The sequence below is a fragment of the Notothenia coriiceps genome, unplaced genomic scaffold, assembly GCF_000735185.1.
Source record: "Notothenia coriiceps isolate Sejong01 unplaced genomic scaffold, NC01 NC01_scaffold00004316, whole genome shotgun sequence".
In the NCBI taxonomy this organism is placed as follows: domain Eukaryota; kingdom Metazoa; phylum Chordata; class Actinopteri; order Perciformes; family Nototheniidae; genus Notothenia; species Notothenia coriiceps.
The window spans coordinates 19,382-37,999 of NW_011337017.1; the positions used below are offsets into that span (position 1 = coordinate 19,382).

Genomic DNA, 18,618 nt, shown 5'->3' on the forward strand with positions numbered 1-18,618 from the left:
CCTTACACTCTGGAAAGGCAATGATGTACAGTGAGGGGACGAAATAACACAAATGGCATAGTATCAAATGCCAAATGAGGAGAAGAGACAACATTTCGGTGTGTGTGTGTGTGTGTGTGTGTGTGTGTGTGTGTGTGTGTGTGTGTGTGTGTGTGTGTGTGTGTGTGTGTGTGTGTGTGTGTGTGTGTGTGTGTGTGTGTTTTTCAAAGATGAAGAGGTGGAAACCTATTTCACACTGTGCTCCAGAACATCCCATAAAGGTTAAGTGGTGTTTACATATGGTGATTGTGGAGGCCAGGAGGAAGCCTGACCTGATCTCCAGGATGATAAAAGCTCTTTTGAATTTGTTTTTATTTGATTCTGATGGATATATCTCTGCCACTCACCACCACCTGTCCTCCCCTCACCTTTCTCTCTTTCTCTCTCCAGACTATGAGAAGATGTTTGGCACCAAATGCCACGGCTGTGACTTTAAGATTGATGCCGGCGATCGGTTTCTGGAGGCCTTGGGCTACAGCTGGCATGATACGTGCTTCGTCTGTGCTGTAAGTCACTTTGATTGATCTGGCTCCCTGCGGGGCTCCGGCTCTTCTGGCTGTCCCAGCACAATGCCACCTGAAAAATCTGCCTCCATCTCAGAACCCCTCTGTCACCTGCACTCTATCACTCTTTCTGTCACTCTGTGAGGGAAAACTGAAAGTAAATGGAGTCAAGTAAATAATATGCGCCTTCCCTGGCCAGTAGGAAATAGTGTGAATTCACATTGGCAGTGTTAAAAGTGTGGTATCTACTATGTCCCGGTTTCTCAATCTGTCTCTGTCTGTCTCCTTTCATCTTTAAAGCTCTGCCAAATCAACCTGGAGGGGAAGACGTTCTACTCAAAGAAGGATAAGCCCCTGTGCAAAGGCCATGCCTTCGCTCCAGTGTGAGAGCGAGCTCCGTCTTCAGAGGAAGGAACGCTTCTCTCCCTGCTCTCTTCACCCCGCTCCGCCCTCAGGCACACTCGCACACGTTCTACATCTCTTCTTTGCCGGCCACACACCGAGTCACCCTTTTTTCTACCCTACAGACTTTGTTTCTATATATGAGGCTTACCGTTACATACTGTTACTTTGCTAATAAAACAGTCCACATGTTACTGCCTGTAATAACGAATGCTGTTGTGTTGTAAAACTGGAAGTAGTCAAGGAATTGTTTCATGTCATCACCAACTTTTTAAGTCCTATTGAGAATCAGACCTTTGAAAAGTGCCCCTGCAGTTCATCTACATTTAATTGTAGTCGTTAGTGAAGATTTTTCACAACTCTACTAATGTCCTCCTTGTTCAGTCTGAAGTATGATCAGGTCAGTACTCCCCAGTTGAAAGGAGTCATTTAGCCTTTAATAATGTCACATATTGCAGTAATGATCTGCCACTACTCCTCTGCTAAGTGTGGAGAAGTGGTGGCCTCGTTCAGGACCCCGGCCCACTCATGACTCCTGCTGCAGTGCCTATTAACGTAATGGCGACCAGTCAAGCAGAAAAGGGGGTGTCCCATTTCTGCTCGGCTGGACCCTGCTCCTCTCCACAGAAGCAGCAGAATGTTCTCTGATGAGCCGCAGCTAAAGGGAGGAGGGGAGTAGTTAACGTCCTGTATTAATCCTCAATTGATCCACTTTTAAATGTCACAGCGACATAAAGAACGTGCTACTCTTGTTTTAAATGTTCCACTGCTAGGAGATGAATCAAAGCCTTTGAAATTATCATTTATTTTTGACATTTAAATGTAAAACAAAAACACGTGATTTTGTCCCTCGTGTTACCTGATATTGTGATTATTCCTCAGAGTGCTTTCCTGTCATGGCTGGATATGTATTTATATTGCTGCAGAATGGGCCTGTAAGTGTTTTTATAGCTGTTGGGCGTTTCAAATAAGATAATGCAGTAATGCCAAGCACTGAACCCATCTGTAAGATTTTCCATTGATTGATGTTCTGGCTCTCTCTGCTCTCACCAACACCTGCTCCCCAACAAGAGAACAATGGACTTATGTTTTTATTTTTGTTGTGAGTACTAAAAGTGCTCTAAAAAAACAGCTGTTGTAAAAACCCTGGATAAAAGACCCTAGTACATCCTTACAGTGTTCTCTATATAGAAAACAATCTAGTATTCTTTCCTCCATTCATTTGCAGCTTTATGCTATCTCCATCTGATTGGGCTTTTTATTTAACTCAACATTGAATTATAAAATGTCCAATATTCCTTTAAACCAGACATTGTGTAGTCAGAGTAAGCAAATACAAAACACTTTACATATAGTGTCGATTTTCCTTTTTAAATTACTTTTATGAGCAACAGTCAATGTTTCAAGTGAGAGATCCAGTCGTTGATTTAACAATATATAATTTATTTACAACAATTTCAGGTTGAATTACTATACATACCTTTCTGAAATGTCATAGATAGATATATATACATAAGGCCAAGTAAATACTTGAAAGCACTTAGAAACGAATTTCCAAAATTCTACCCACAAATCCATATCATTGTCCAAAAAGTACAGAAAATCTCCTTTAGCAGAAGATCCTCCATTGCCACAAAAGTTTTGACAACAATTTACATTGACGATAAGGAACACAAAAGGTAAAAAAAAATAACGAACAAAACTAAAAGATTATACAATTGCATAAGCGCTGTGGCATGTAATAAATACAGCATTTTTGACTTGCAGAAAGGCAAGGAACAAAATAGAAAAACCATTCACAAGTACAGAAGTCTATTGTTCAGTCAGAGTGATGGGGGGGGGAGGGGGGGATGCACACACCAATCACACACACTAACATCCTTGACACTTAGCAGTAATGAGTGACACAAAGAACAATTGTGAGATGTAAAAATGTCCCCAAAACTTTGAAGGAAATGTGCATTACACATCTTACACCACCCTCAGGTCCAGACTCCTTCAGGACGGGAGCTGTATTCATCACACGCTCAATCCTTTTAGATATGTTGGACAAGTTAGATGTGAAGATAGTTGCTGAACATGGCGGCTGGTGAATTACAATACGGAAATGTGCTTCGACAACACAATGACAGGGGTGATAAAGGTTCACACACAGGCACACACACACAGTCTGACTGTACAACTGCCATGGCTCATCTAAACGTGCTGTGTCAACACAGGCTTGTCAGTGTTCTGGAACTGATGTCCTCCACACAGTTCCAGTGGAGTGATCACTCAGCATTAGGGACTATTTCCACCTTGTATTTAAATGCTTACAGTTAGAGAAATAATCAGCTAGACATATGCAGATTAAGGACGAACAAAATATGTAGAGAAACTTCCTGTAAAACAGTCTCTAAACCCTTAACACTGCAAAAAGTCTTCACTGCTAGATCGCCAAAGAACAGTATATAGGCAAACACGTCACGGTTTAGACTTGACAAATGCTGCGCCAGTTAAGTGTCTTTTTTTGGCTTCATATTAAAATATAATTTACATTTCTTTACAAAGTGACAAAATAAACTGACACATTACCGCTTGAACGAACAGCATTTACTTGCCTCAAAGACAAAAGCGAGGAAATGAGATAAAGAAAGGATTAGGACTTTAAGCCCGCACTTTAGAGACAGCAACTGACTTCTTCTATTCTATTCTGAGAGTAAAACAACGCTGAAACGATATGCAATGGGTACAACGTGAGGATGTAGTGGCCTCAAATGATACTCATAAAACTTTGGTTACCAATTCTGCTGATATACAGTATGCAAAGTGACAGCACACAGCTGGTATAGAAAAAGTATTTACATATTACGACGATCCATTTCAACATGAAAAGATTTATTTAAGGTGATATCGCCATTTTATCAGAAAGGGGCTTGATCCAAGGTTTTCTTTAAGTTAATAAAAAAAGTTATTATTTGATGGCACCTCTGCATCCCTTAGATGGGGCTTGTAGAAACGTGTTGGTTAATAGGAGGCGTGTTTGTTAGGATGACAGGGGCCAACAGGTGCTGAGATGCCACACACTAAAACAAAGATTTCAAAAAGGAAAATAAAAACATCCTTTTCCCCACTACAAGGAAACATAAATGTACATTCCAGATATCTGACAATCATAAAGAGGCTCCAGTTAGTGTTAAAGGTTGAAGCCACAGGAGCTTAGGAATCAAACGGGCTCTCTATAGCTTCAACAACTTCACATGCAACCCTGAGGCAGACGCAGAGAGGACTATGGCTAATTGGGATTGCTCACACCTTTTCAAAGCTTTATTACTAAAACAGTGGACTTTAAAGATACTCTGTGTATTAATGTTGCCAGACCTTGACAAATCCATTAATACAAAATAAAAAAATAACTGTAAAATTAATGCAAAGTAGCAAAATATAATAAGCAAATGCGTGGTTGCAGTTTATGAATCTGCCGGATCATTTTTTTGCCACACTGGCTAGAAATCACAAAAGGAAAGACCCTTTCAAAGCATCGTTTGTGAACAGAAGCGTGGCATTATGAATAAGCCACTCTTAACTTTCCCACAGAGACAGGCCTTTCTTTGATGTAGAAATACTGTTTGCCACACAGCTAACAATAATGATAGAACTTCTACCAACATTGCCTAATGGATTATGAACAAAACAACTACTCTTGTAATCTGGTGAAGAAATGCATTGTCAGATATTTGATGTGGAAAGCGTTCCGCATCATTTTTATGAGATAATATCCCTTCGGGCCATTAACGTCATCTCTGCTACAGAATTAACGTAATCAGGGGCAAAATGTATTTTCAGAAATTACATTTTACGACATTCAGTGTTCACATATATGCAGCTAGAAATGCCTTTCGGCCATTAGCAGTGGAATTTAAAACAAAGGAAACGCCACTATGAGCGATTGGGGGAATAGGAGACGTGAAGTACAGTGGACGAATCAAAACCACAGGCTTCAGAAGGATATGGCTTCTGAAATATAACTTGAGTGAAGATATTACTCACTCCTCCCTCCAGAAAAGTTCAAAGAACCTAAACCCACAAATATTGATTTAGAAGCAGGAGGCTGTGAAGCATCTCTCTGAATCAAGATGTCAAGATGTTACATTCACAGCAGTGATAGCGGCCGGACTAAAACACAAACACGATGAGATGGTTTTTTGGGCCTCTGACATACAATCTATTTTCAACCTGCAGATCCAGGATGTGCTACAAGCTCTCTGTGTTTAAGGAAACAATAAAGACACGCCTGTATATTATCACAGGGGTTGGCGAGGGGGACGCTCACAGACCCTAATGACGGAAATATGTTCAATGTCTGAGATTATGTCATAACCAACATGCCAATTGCATATTTCGCCCCGTTCTCTTTAACCTGAAATGACTGGCTCCTTATGTCACCTCCCTTTCCTTTTATGTGTATTCATTGAATTTTAAATATTGGCCATCATCGTTATGTTTGCATATTGCTCCTTATTAGCCATACATGGCCTATTTGTTAATATAAAAAGGCATGAATATAATTTAATTAGTTCTTTGACGTAAAAGTGGACCAACTTAACTTAACATTTTGATGGAAAACGACACGTATTTTCTTTTATCTCAATAATACATTTCCCCCACACACCCAAACTCTCATTTGGTTTTTCATTTAAAGATTCTGACTCTGTTGGATGGGATGTTGGGACTGAATCCTATAGAAAGTAATCTTCTGAAGTGAAGAAGAGGGACTTGGGGACAGCTCTGCTCTTGGATTCCTGCTGCCGTATTTCTTGTTTTTCGGTGTGTGTTCTGTACTTTTCCTCTGCACCAGTCTCTCCCCTTTTCTGGGTTAGCACTCGCCATCAGAGACCAGGAATATCATGGCTTCTTGTTTGCCAATGTCAGCCATGACCGTGGCCAACTGGTTGATGTTGCCGCTGTGGAAATGCTGCGCCTCCCACAGGTCCAGGATCAGAGAGGTGGGGCTCGCTTTGGATGCAAAGAAACTCATGTGTCTGCAGAGAGAGGAGAACATAACAGGGAGGAAACAATGAGACGCTTTTATTGAATCAAGTGATGTGCACATATCAAAACGGACAGTATCTCATTTTCGCTACAATAACTGTGTCTTAAGAAAGCCTTTCCTGCCGGTGCTTTATAGAGCTAATGCTTTTTGTAACTCCATCAATGTCAGGTTTTATTGTGTGTTATACTGCTACATCTCGATATGCTGTGGTTGGAGCTGTACTGTAAGTAAAAAATGATAAAAGGTATACGAACAGCTCCTGGAACTGCCATCTAATACAGAATCTCCAGCAACGTTCTATCTGAAGCTTAAGCCTCATTCCTCTTTATTTGATGTTGAAATTGCCCTAAATCCCATATTGTAAATCCTATATAGACTTTTCACAGTTAAGTCGGAAGTGACCTTTTCCATTTTAGGAGCAGAACCTTTACGATCAAGCCCAATCAATGACAACAAAGCAGTGGCCCCGGCCCGCTCTATATTTGATGTTGAGTGGGCCCTGATCCCCCCGGTCCCCAGAACATGCTTGTTTGATTTAATGGCCTTTTTCTGTTCTCCAAATGTCTGGGGCCTTAACTGCTATGTAGAGCACACATGGCATTCAGAAAAAAGGGAGAAAACTCTTGGCACAAAGAGAGATTGTGTTGTGTGAGTGTTTTTCCAGGTGGGAGAGGGGGTGAGACAAGAAGCCTAAAACACCCCTTTCACCTTGAGGAAAGGTTACCTCCCATATCTCCTGTTTGCCAAGTGAAGCGTTATGTGATGGTTATAAACATGTGGCTGCTTTGGCAGTACACACACTCTGCTGCTTTCAGTCGATTGGCCTGTATAGTGCACACTGCCTTCCCTCTGCGTCGGGAGAGCACAACAAAGGGAAGTGTTGGTCAAAAAATGGTCTGGGAACAAACCTCAGTGTCATTATTCAGATAAAAAAAAGAAGACAGAGCTTAGTGTGCGATGTGTCAGCCCCGCTTATTCACCTCGCTGTGTGAAACACCGGCTTATCTTGTATGGCTCAGACACGGCCGCTCGCTCAGTCTTAGGAGAGAAAGATCAAATAAAAAGGTTCTCTGCATTTTAAGTTTTATTGATTGGACCCGTTCCGCTCGGTCTGAACGCTTTATACACAAGGAAAACAAACGCAGAACTGCAGCATGACAGAATGCCAAGGAGCGGCTGCCTATTCAGGAAAAACATGTTGTTAAGGACAGATCAAACAACAGAGCAGTTGTTCCTTCCTGAGGCCTAAATGAGAATTGATTATGTTGAGCAAAACACTGCTAATTAAACCTGTAGTGCATCAATTCAATTTGTGATTAATTGGGCTAAATAAAGTTGAGTGGACAAATTAAGTGTACCCATTTGATCTCATTATGGGCTAGAAATTAGGATAAGGGATCAATGCATCCTGTTTCAGGTGCTCCGGGAATAGAGTACAGTTGGTGCGAGGATGAATTGCAGTCGGCACAGATCCAAACATGTTCCATTTTTTCTTTGCCGCTGATGGGCAGCTACCTTGCTACCTTACCAATTACAACTGTTAAGCAGAATGTAGCAGGTACAAGTTTAGCCTCAGACTTTAAGCTGCTTACCTGTTCTGAGGAGAAAAAAAAGAAGATGGGGGTTGGGTTTTCTCTGAGGAATGATAGCAGTATCCATCAAGTCCACATTAATCCTATAAGGTTAGCTGTGTGATGAGGATTAGCTTGCTCAAGCAGAACTTTGTTTACCTAAAGTGAAGGAATAACATGCGACTGCTGTGATGCACTGTGCACTGCTTTGTGTGCAATAACTGGCTACATTGCAACATGTTAACCTCTACGATAGCATGACCTTTTACAATCAGTTTAATTAAACGTTCATTATTTTTAACAAGCTGTGTGTCTAGTGTCGTCTACATACTGCTGTGCAGCATGTATTCTCCAGGGGATAAATGAGGCTCTGCTGCGTTTCTTCACTACCTTTGTGGTAGCTGCATGTTCCGGCCGCTGCACAGATCATTGATCAGATGAGGCATTGTGGTGCTGCACAGTTCGTATTTACCTCTCAAGTTTAAGTCTTTGTGCTAGCATTCTCCAGTCGGCTCCGTTGGGGCAGGGGGCGTCCAGGCTGCTGCAGATCTTCTGCCTGATGAGGTACGGGATCTGAAAGGCGCTGGGCCCCGCTAGAGCTGAGGCGCTGATGTCCATTAGCAGGAACTCTGCGTCCACAGCTCGGGTGTCCTGCTGGGAATAACAGCCATAGAGCACAGCCTTCAGAAAGCCAGCACTGTATCATTCCTTTATTACTGAAGAAAATGCTGAATAACGGCGGTTGCATAATGAGTCGCTAGCTCTAAGACAGTTGTAATGCATAACGTTACCTTGGCAATATTGAAGTCGAGGCTGAAGCTCTGCCCCTCCCCCTCCACCTGCCAGACGCACAGCTGGCAGGTGAGCTCGCAGGTGCTGAGGCTGAGCCGCTCCAGAGTGAACGTGCAGTGCAGGTACCGCTGGGAGCCGTTCCAGATGTGGTAGAAGGGGATCTCCTGCAGAAAGAGACACGCGGCACACACAAACGGTAAAACAGGGGCTCAGTTAGAACCGCATGTCTAACACGCAGCATAACAGGACCGCCTACCTACAATACGCTGAGATCATCATTAATTACACTGACAGAAGCTGTCAGTGTCAGGTGAACATGGCTAAATATACCGCAGGCAGCCGACTGACACTAGTAGGCTAGGGTAAAGGGAGATAATGGGCTATTACTGAGAGAGGGAGCAAACTTGTCTGAGCTGATGACACAAGCAATCAAACTAACAAGTAAGTGTATTTCAGGAGATAACACTATATATATATCTTTGGCATGAGGGACTTTTCCTCTCTTTGTATGCACTGTGTGTGCATTTCTGGGCTGCGATACAAATGATGCTGATGGTGTCCAAAGTTTAACATCACTGCTTTGAATCTAAAACGCATCATGTGACGGGGTTGCGTGTAAACGCTTTGAGTAGTAACACTGAACAGCACCAGCTCCTGTCTACCAGGGAGTGTTTGCTAGAATTTATTCAAGGCTGACAATTTCTACATCTTTCTCTCCTTTGCTCCATATTCATGCCTCATTTCCATATCCCAAGAGGAGCAAAGCAGTAACCCCTTAGAGAGGAAAAATAAAACAGGGCACACTGACTCCTGACTTCACCCTGGGATCAACAGCTGACAGGAGCTGAGCCTTGGAGGGGAGTGGGACTGCAGATCAGGCTGCTCACCAAGTGGGGGCACTGTTACCCAGGGAGACGGACTTCAGAGGGGGTGAAACACACAAAAGTCTCCACGAGGTGCCCCAGGGAGACTAAAGGCCTTTTTTGACCGCACTGCTGAGAGGGGAATAACACTTCCGAATGAACAGACACAGTCCGGAGAAATAAGCCCCTTCCTGGGTGCATTGTTGCTGCCGCTGCTTGCTTGGCAGCGCCTGTGTGTTCTCTGTGGGGACCCGGTGCTCAGTGCTCACAGAGATGCAGCCAGAACATTTTCTACTTCTTTGAACAGCCATCATGGCTCGCGTGGAGGCCGAGCTGCCGAGCTGCAGAGCAGGGGGACGCGCAGGTGCGGCGAGTGCAGGGTAGTTTTAGATATTTACATAGTGCTCTAATATTTCATCTGCGCTCCCTTTGAGAGAGCGACATCTCGGATAATCAATCAGCTTGCAGCTCTGGGTTAGTGCACACAGCCCAGCTCCATTATAGCACACATTTACACCTTGGAGAGAGCCACAAGAGGACAAAAACATACATGGAGGAGCCCACACTGAAAATGTTGCTTTGACTCCCAACGCATCACTTAAAGTTGTGCCAAGAATGGAAAGGTTATTTGAGTCGTGCAGCAGCAGAGTGAAAAACACTGTCTTTAAAGTGATCAACTGAAGCCAAACCAAAACACAATTAATTAAAACTGAGCCAACTCGGATTAAAACAACTTTCAAGAGAGACCCTCATTAACAATGAAAAGTTGACACATACTCCATTCTTCTTTAATTTATCTGGAAAGCTAATTTAAAATAACTCGAGACGCTGTGGGTTTTGATTTGAGTATACAAACAAATACATTCGAAAGCCCTGTAACTGCTGCTCCACATATTTGACAGATTCAGCCAGGCACTTGTATTACAGCTCCGTGCTCCCACTCTGATCTTAAGTGACTTCCTGTGGCCTGCAGCCCAACACACCTGGTAGCCGGCGAGCAGCTTGCTCCTCCAGTGCGCCTGGGGCATGTCGTGGATGGACAGGCGCAGGTTGTGGTAGCTGTCTTTGAAAAGCAGGATGTGAGGCTCGTCAATCAGCCGACCCCCGAGCTGCCGCTCCATCTGCATCACCTCCTGATGAAAGACGGGGGAGAGAGGAGAGGCGTCAGGGCTCAGAGGAAACACATTAACCATCACAGTCACAGAGGTAAGTGAAAACATGAAAACAATTCATAAACGTGGAGACTTCCTGTTTGGTGCATCAATCACACAAAACTGTACATAGCAGTGGGACATTTTATTTTAATATTATTTAACCTTTATTTAACCAGATGAAAACATTGAGACAAAATCTAATTTACAATGCTGACCTGGCCAAGAAGGCAGCAACGTTACACATAACACATACATATAAAATACAGAAAACACAACTAAGTAAACAAAAAGCAGTCACTACATTGTGCACATTAGGACAGTAAGAAAGGTGCACTACTTATTACTGCAAGAGCAGCTAGTGGTAAGGACTTCAGACAACTTCAATTTAAAACAGGCTATTGGGGCAAGTGCCATCAGTTTGAGGCTTGATTGAAGGTCATTCCAAGACCAAGGACCATAATAAAAAAGATTCCTTTTTCCAGCAGGTACCTGGAACCGTATCCAGGCACTGGTTCTGAGGTTGTAAGAGTCACAAACTGGAGCAAATCTGGCACATATAGAGAGTGGAAGCTTACCTAAAATGGCTTTGTACAATAACAAAAACCAATGCTGCATCCTACGCATACTAAGTGAGGACCATCCAGTTAGGCTATACAGTTTGCAATGATGAGTCCTATAGGGTGCATTTGATATATAACGCAGTGCAGCATGGTAGAGTGGGTCAAGTTTGGCCAAAACAGAGGGACAGGCAAATCTATAAATGGTATCACCGTAGTCCAGCTGGGACAGGAATAAGCCAGAGACCAACCTTTTATGGGAAGAAGTTGAAGAAGAACGTTTAAGTCTGTACAGGAAGCCAAGAGTGAATTTCAATTTCTTAGTTAGAACTTCAATGTGGTGTTTAAAGTTTAGATTTCTGTCCAAAATACACACACAGAAATACAAAACGCAGCACGAGCATGAGGCAGGGCTGGAGGATATCTTAGGGCAGAGAGGTAGTCTCCCTGCATGCGGCCGCAGAGCTTTAATGTCACCACAAGGTTGATCCGCTGTTAGTGTGTGTGTGTGCCATGTCCCAGCCGCTGCATTAACATGCGAATACTGCAGCCTCCCCGGCCTACCAGCTACCTGGGCTGTGATGAAGGAAGTGAACGAGCCATTAGTCAACTGCTCATTGTTCTCGCATGGCGAATCCCCTTAATTTCATTTTTGTTTTTGTGCCAGGAGAGATTTGTAAATGCATGCTTAATATTTTAATCTCTGTGCGACTTGCTCAGCGGACCATTTGTCGACATCCAAATGACCATCTGGAATGGGATGATAATATCCGCCCCGTTTTCATCTGATCTATCAATTAATTTTGAGCCGGGTGCTTTGTGCTGAACCAGTCTTTAAGAATCCAATACTTTGGACGGCGTTCACATGTACAACCTCCGATCAAGAGAGCATATTACAACAAAGAAAAACAGACCTCAGAAACAAGATATTTTCTTTTAATCTGTCTGAGGAGGGAAACAAGATGGCAGCAATGTGCAAACAGGCAGCCAGAATGTGCCTCAGAGTCTGGAGACATATCTCAAAGACAGAAGCTCCAAGAGGGAGATGTGGGTATAGATAGTGGCCATATGTTGAGCGCTGCATGGCGGCATGGCTGCCCACGGTATGATTTCAGCAAAGACATCTCATTAAGGTGGAGAATGGCAGTAATTTCTATCTGCACAACACAAATTCAATTTTCTGCCCTCTTTCCCAGGAACGGGCTAGCCTGATTCCAATTATAATGGAAAGGAAGCTGTTAATTATCCATTTGGAATCTCTACCAGCTTTTGTTATTTGATGTGCTCGCACTTTTTTCGCTTTCGGCCCCGAGAATTGCATTTCCATGTTTGCGCAGTGCATTGCTAATTTCCATGTTTGCTTAATGCTTATCTTCTTGTTAACACGAAAATTATCCATCTCCACTCCTACATTTACATTGGTTTATTACTTTCGCCCGAATGCCGGAGCAGCATATTAAAGATGTACAACGATCTGACTGTATGTACTGTAGTCAGCTGGAATACTCACTGTGATGTTACCCAGGCCACTTACTCAGAGTGGGAAGGTCAGACAATGGCTCGGAATCAAAGCGTTGAGGTCTAAGGAGTTAATAACAGGGGGCAGTGTATTCTCCACAGAATTAAAAGCCCTGTGCTATTATGTCTCTTACACAGACAAAAGGCACATTATGAGGGCTTCAAAGAGGTTCATTTAACGCAGTTGTTAAGGACAATTATTTGTTGGGGGGCGATTAGCATTGCAAATTAGGGCTGGTGGGCTTTGATCAGGTCTTTGACCTATAGCAGCAGATCTTTAGGATTGCTAGCAAGACAGAGCATTCAGAATGCCAATTATCTGATTATCAACATATAGCTACTAGAGTGAATACTAAGTTGCCTGTCTAGCAGTTTGTCAGGTTCAAGGCTGACACGGCAGGATTACTACCAAACAGGGTCTAGGGCATGGCACTGCCTGACAGGGACACTGAGCCTACTGAAATACAAAACACAGGATGAAACACCTCCTGCTTTAAAGCACGGACACGCATGTCCTCACTTTCAAATGACACTGTCTTGCTTGTATATTGTTTATGTGTTCCTGAGTGCCTGTGAGTGTGTATCAGAGTGGATATTTTTGCAGGGTCTCAGCATATGTTCTGGACTGAGAGAATAATGGCCCTCTTTACGCCCCATTATCCTGTTAACAAATGACAGTGTGAGCGAGCTAATAGATGAGAAGCTAAATTTAACCGTATCATTTACTCTTTCTGTGGAAAAACAATGCAGGGCCTTTGAATTAGTTTATCAAATCACATATTAATCATCAAGTTGGTGCTAAATTGCGTTTGCCGTCGGTAAAGATAAGAGGAGCGGTTTCTTCACCCTGACCCCTTGTACAACCCGGGACACATTAAGATGCATGAGATGGGCGAGAAGTTCAAGTACTGCGGGAGAAAAACCCCTTTTGTTCTGACGGAATTTGAGATAGCCTGTGGTGTGTGTGCAGACTGTGAATTTAGAGCCAGGCCGAGCCAAGACCACCCCCTGACATTCAATGAGGCCGGCTAAAGAGAGTGAGATAGAGCAAGGAGGAATGAAAAGAGTAGGAGCGAAAGAAGAGAGAGACAGAGGCGGCTTAACATTTGTGTCTCCAGGTCACTAGAGTGGCCAGCTTTAGCAGGACAGATAACAGGATTACTGCAATCATGGCCACAGTTTTTCTATGACTTCAACCCCCTTCCCACCCTTACTCACTCATCTCCCAGCCCCGCTCCTCACCCGTCCCCTCATCCTCCCGGCTTGGACCGGAGCTGGGATTGTGATGGACTGGGGCTGGGCTCCACTGGGAAACAAGAGACACTCACACAGCTAATCTCTTCGGGCTGGTGCTGACAGAAAGAGGTTACCAAACTCTCTCTTGCAATGAAAACAGCCAGCCATTGGATGCAGGAAATCAAAGTATTTGCAGAGGCCTATATATAAACTGTATATAAATATATAAAAAAAGAACTGGACTGGTTCATAGCTGTGGATTAAAAGATGCTGCTTCCCTCACAGCAAGGTCAAGCTACTACATGTGGTCTCCTATTGTTGTGTAATAAACCGATTAACTTAACTAGCCCTGATGGGGATTAAAGCTAACGTTTGATCAGTTAATTAGTCAAGCTACATGTCATGAAACATAGGGAGATTCACAGGCTTTAATATCCTCGTAAACTTATCCTCAACCCGCGTCTCTTAGCAATGTTGTGTCCCCACGTGTTTAAAAAAATGTGCATTCATAGTGACGATCCATTTGAAGAGCGGCCCTTTTCAGGCAAACGCATTTGTTTATAGAGAGTAGCCTGCCTATGTGGGCTCCATAAATCTGTGTATTTGTCAGCAGGATGTGACAGGCTTTTCCTCTCTGACTGAGAGTCTATCAGTCTGAGCTCCAGTGGCCGTGCCCGCTACAGTCAACTCTGATTAATAACTACAAATAGAAGGGACTTGTCTGCTCAGTTATAAATGGGGACTGTGTTTGCCTGGGAAAAGATGCACATTCTGCCTGATAAATCACAGAGCGGGACGGCGGAAAACAGCACACAGGAACACAGAAATATAATATGGAAACAATTTCTCTGCTGGGTGCAGTGATAAAGCTGACTGCCTAGTTTAACTTAATGCCAGCAATTACTGGGCTATGCTCTTCTGTATTTATTTTCCTGTCAGTAACTATGTTGATGGAGTGATCAGAAAAAGTGTTTGCATTACACTCTGTAAAGCCTGGTTTTCTCTCCTCCGAGACATTAAAGCCAAATGCTTCTGTTCAGATGTAGCCTGCTGCTCAGGAGCTCAGGAAGAAAACGTCACAGTGGAGGGAGCACATAAAGAGTTTATGGGCCTTTTTAAACACAAATAAGAATAATAGCTTGAGGTCAAACACTGTATAAAAGACTCCAGGAGCCACAGTTTAACCAGTTGGACATCAATTAAACACCCATTTAACACTAGAACATACATTTTTACAATCGAGAGACTAAAAGCTAAATGTATTGGCCTTGTTACATGAATATTGATGAAAGCGTAAATTCTGTAGTCTGAAATACAATACTGGGAGTACAAAGGGAGTTAACTCACTAATTTCCTCACCATATGGCTGTTAAATGTCACATAAACTCACTACAATTATGATTCAAGAGTCCACAAAGCATGATAGGGGCTCTGTGATTACATTTAGGCACAGCAGGGCCTTGAGCTCCATCAGCATGCTCATCATTTACATGAAAAATGCTTATGTTAACAGGTATGATATTAACCATGTTTTTAAAAACAAAGTAAAGCTATTGCTAATGGGGGAAGTCAGGATATCACCCAAGTCAGGATGAATTTCTAGGGACATGACGGTTTATTTAAAAATAAACACGGCAATATATCCAATAGGCCTAGTTTGTTAAATAGAGATTTTTCTATGTGGACCAAAGTAATGGATGAACATCCATCAATAGAGCTTTGCTGCTAACATGGCACAAAAAAAAATCTAGATTGCAAAATGTACTGGATTAGTATTTATGGTGGCCTCTCATAAATTCTAGCACTCGATACATAAAAACTGACTTATATTTCAACCTCTATGAGAACAGTAAATCTGACAGAAAGTGGGTGGTTTATAATTCATGATAACTGTAGGTCTACAACAATACTGGCCTTACAAACACAGACATGTGGGTGTAAAGGAAGAACATTTGATTATCAATAAACATGTTTTTATGTTCCACTATTCAACATGGATTATGCTCAGCGGTAAACATACTGAGCACTTTATTCATCAAACCAAAAGCTGACAGATTGTGAATTCCGCAGCTAAAAATAAAAAAACAGCCGCACCATATTTCAATCCTATAACGACACCTTTCTGGCCCCCATCCAGTTTAATTAGATGATGCTGTTAGGTATGTCTCTGTATTGAATCAGAGGCTTGCTTCACTGCAGGTGTTTCAATCAGTGGTGGGATGGCACAACATCAGTGAAGCCTTCCCACAGGTCTTGCTGGGAACAAGCGAGTGCACAGTGAGGGCGCTACCAAACGCAGATCATGTCTCCTCTGCTGCTGCGCCAGCCTTGGCTGGGCCCATCAAGAGTGGGACACACATTAAATATTAACTTAATTGGTCCCAGCAGAGTCCTGCCAACATACGGCAAGCATCAGACGGAAATGTCACTGTTTCCCAAGAGCCCCCACACACTTAGGATCAAAGACAATAACATTGGTTCTAATCTGCTGTAATTTGGAGATAAGAGATTGTGCATTAGTGTAGCATTTGTGTATGTGTTAGTGGGCGTGTGTACATGTCATTTTCGCTGATGGAGGATTGTCAAAGAAGACTGACAGCCCAGCGGGGGACTGGAGAGAAAACCTCCATTTCCAAAGATCCTTTTGCATCTGAGCAGCCAGCCGAAAAAGCAGAGAAATGTCTTTCTGCTCGGTTTTTTCATCTCCCATCAAAAGTACAGCCGCTTTAATGCATGGAATGTCAACTTCTTGTCTGAAAAACGAGGCAAAGTGCATTTGCAGACTGTCATAAAATTCACATGTGCTGAAGGTGTACTTGTACATCAACAGAAACATAAAACAGGCTGCTGTGGCACTGCACAGTACCACACACTGCTACTCCTCCAATGTTGCACACTACAATTAACTCTAATGGTAGCCATAGTGAAAGTCTAATCATAAATGGTGCATTTTAAAGATAGTGATTAGTGATTAGGCTGAAACTCTCTGGGGAAGTTTAATCCCCACTCAAAGTGGTTAATGCACTTGCTAAATGAACTGCTCCCTCCATAATAGCACCAAGAGCAGTGTGAAGTCGAGATTACTAAACAGTGTGGGCCACTTTCTAAATCACTCACTAAAAACTACAAAACCCTGGAGACGCCGTGGTTTACCACAGGACCAGGTTGTGTGAGAAACGAGGAGCTAATGCACTCAAGGGCGCCGGGGGAGCCGCAGAGTACGGCAGCACAAGTGCCGGAGTCAACAAGCTCAGATGTCTTTTTCCTGGCTAAGAGATGGGGAGAATAGCAGAACAAGAGCCACACACACACACACACACACACACACACACACACACACACACACACACACACACACACACACACACACACACACACACACACACACACACACACACACACACCTTCCTGCATCCAGCACAGGACGCGCAAGGTCATTTCAACAGTCACACTGCAGCAAAACACCACTGGGTCACCCGATGTTCTGAATATATAGAGACAACCCCTTCATTACAACTGCTTTGCTAGCAAGTAAACAGAAAAAAGGTTGATATCTGCATAAAGTACTTTCTCTGCAGAGCTGAGATAGCTTTTAAGGTTTTACTTCCTGTATGATACATTTTACATTTATTTCAACACCCAGTTGAGTGTCAGCCTACAATTTCCCTCAGCATGCCTGCTAACATGCAATATCTGTGAGAAACACAGAGATATCAGCAGGGGCAGAATTGAGCCACAAAGAGACAGATGTAAGCGAAGAGAGATTTTGGTAATTCTCGCCCCACAGCTAGAGGCTGTGCACAGTTTTCATCTCATCTGCAGCGTCTTCAATATTAGAGTGCTAATTTCAGTTTGAGCCCCCACTGTCTGCCATTGTTTATGTCCCACAGCCATACATAGATTGTGTCAGTGGCAAACCTCTGCACACGGAGGTCAGCCATTACAGCTGGCAAAAGTGGACTTGATGAGGAAGTGGCTCATTCTGTGAGTGTCAGATGAAGAGGAAAAGCTTGGAGAGGGGTGCCGGGAGAAATAGCGAGAGCCCAGGGTTGCTGGGAAAAGATTGGGGCAGGCTCTCCTTTTAATTTACTAATTAACCATGCAAATGAAATCTTAACAGGCTACTTAGAGGCAGTCCTCGGGGGAGGGAGGAAGGCATTAGTGCTTGATTATACTCTGTCCATGTGGAGAGCAGAAAAAGAGAAGCAAAATATGCTGTTGAACAAAGTGATGGGAAACTTCTTGGCCCTCGGCAGCCAAGCGGAACCACTGACAGCAGGAGAGGATTAAACATCTCTGTCGGCATTCACACAAAAATGCACTCAGATATCGAGATGTATACTATCAATAATCAGGAAATATGCATTGTTTCAAGAGGGGGAACATGTGCGCCACAAATCACACACCTTTGTTCTGCACATGGTGTAATCAGGCTTGCAACATTGTTCAATTTACCATGGCAACGCCTAGCTCCTACATGCCTTGGCTGATATCTACTAACCTTCAAATGTGACTGACAATGCTATTACACATAATAATCTGCCTATCACTCAGGTGATGTGAAACCACTCGGCCCATGCAGTCTCAGGCTTAGAGACCGCCAGACAAACAGATAACAAGCGGCGCTGCATTTGTCACAATTTACCTTGAAGACGTCTTGTGTGTCGTCCATGCAGTAGACCCTGATGTTGTACTCCAGTGTGGAGCAGTAAGCATCCGAGAAGAGCACCAGCCTCAGGCGCTTGGCTGCCCCCATGTGCAGGGACTCCCCCACCAGGGCGAGGGTGCCCAGATGCTCCGTGAAGAGCCGGCACGTCTCGGCCTCGAGCTGGCAGTAATAGGGCTCTGACACAAGCTCCTCTCCCATCAGCAGGACGTCCTGGAGGGGGCGAGGGAAAAAGAAAAAAGGTGTGAGATGAAGGTCAAGCACCCAGATTATGAAGCAGGGAGG

At 43.5% G+C, this 18,618-nt stretch overlaps 2 protein-coding genes across 2 annotated transcripts in view; one reads left to right on the forward strand and one right to left on the reverse strand.

Moving 5' to 3' along the window:
- LOC104942199 (PDZ and LIM domain protein 7) overlaps window positions 1–2,115 on the forward strand; it is a 17,728-nt gene extending 15,613 nt beyond the window's left edge. The window contains exons 13-14 of the mRNA XM_010767397.1: window positions 430–545; window positions 843–2,115. Coding sequence (XP_010765699.1) covers window positions 430–545; window positions 843–929 — 203 coding nt within the window. The 3' untranslated portion in view covers window positions 930–2,115. The remainder of the gene's footprint in view (window positions 1–429; window positions 546–842) is intronic.
- A 470-nt stretch (window positions 2,116–2,585) lies between these two features.
- Window positions 2,586–18,618, reverse strand: part of unc5a (unc-5 netrin receptor A) — a 63,117-nt gene continuing 47,084 nt past the window's right edge. The window contains exons 12-16 of the mRNA XM_010767398.1: window positions 18,313–18,546; window positions 10,186–10,335; window positions 8,339–8,503; window positions 8,020–8,201; window positions 2,586–5,965 (exon numbers count right to left, since the gene is read on the reverse strand). Of these exons, the coding sequence (XP_010765700.1) occupies window positions 5,800–5,965; window positions 8,020–8,201; window positions 8,339–8,503; window positions 10,186–10,335; window positions 18,313–18,546 (897 nt within the window). The 3' untranslated portion in view covers window positions 2,586–5,799. The remainder of the gene's footprint in view (window positions 5,966–8,019; window positions 8,202–8,338; window positions 8,504–10,185; window positions 10,336–18,312; window positions 18,547–18,618) is intronic.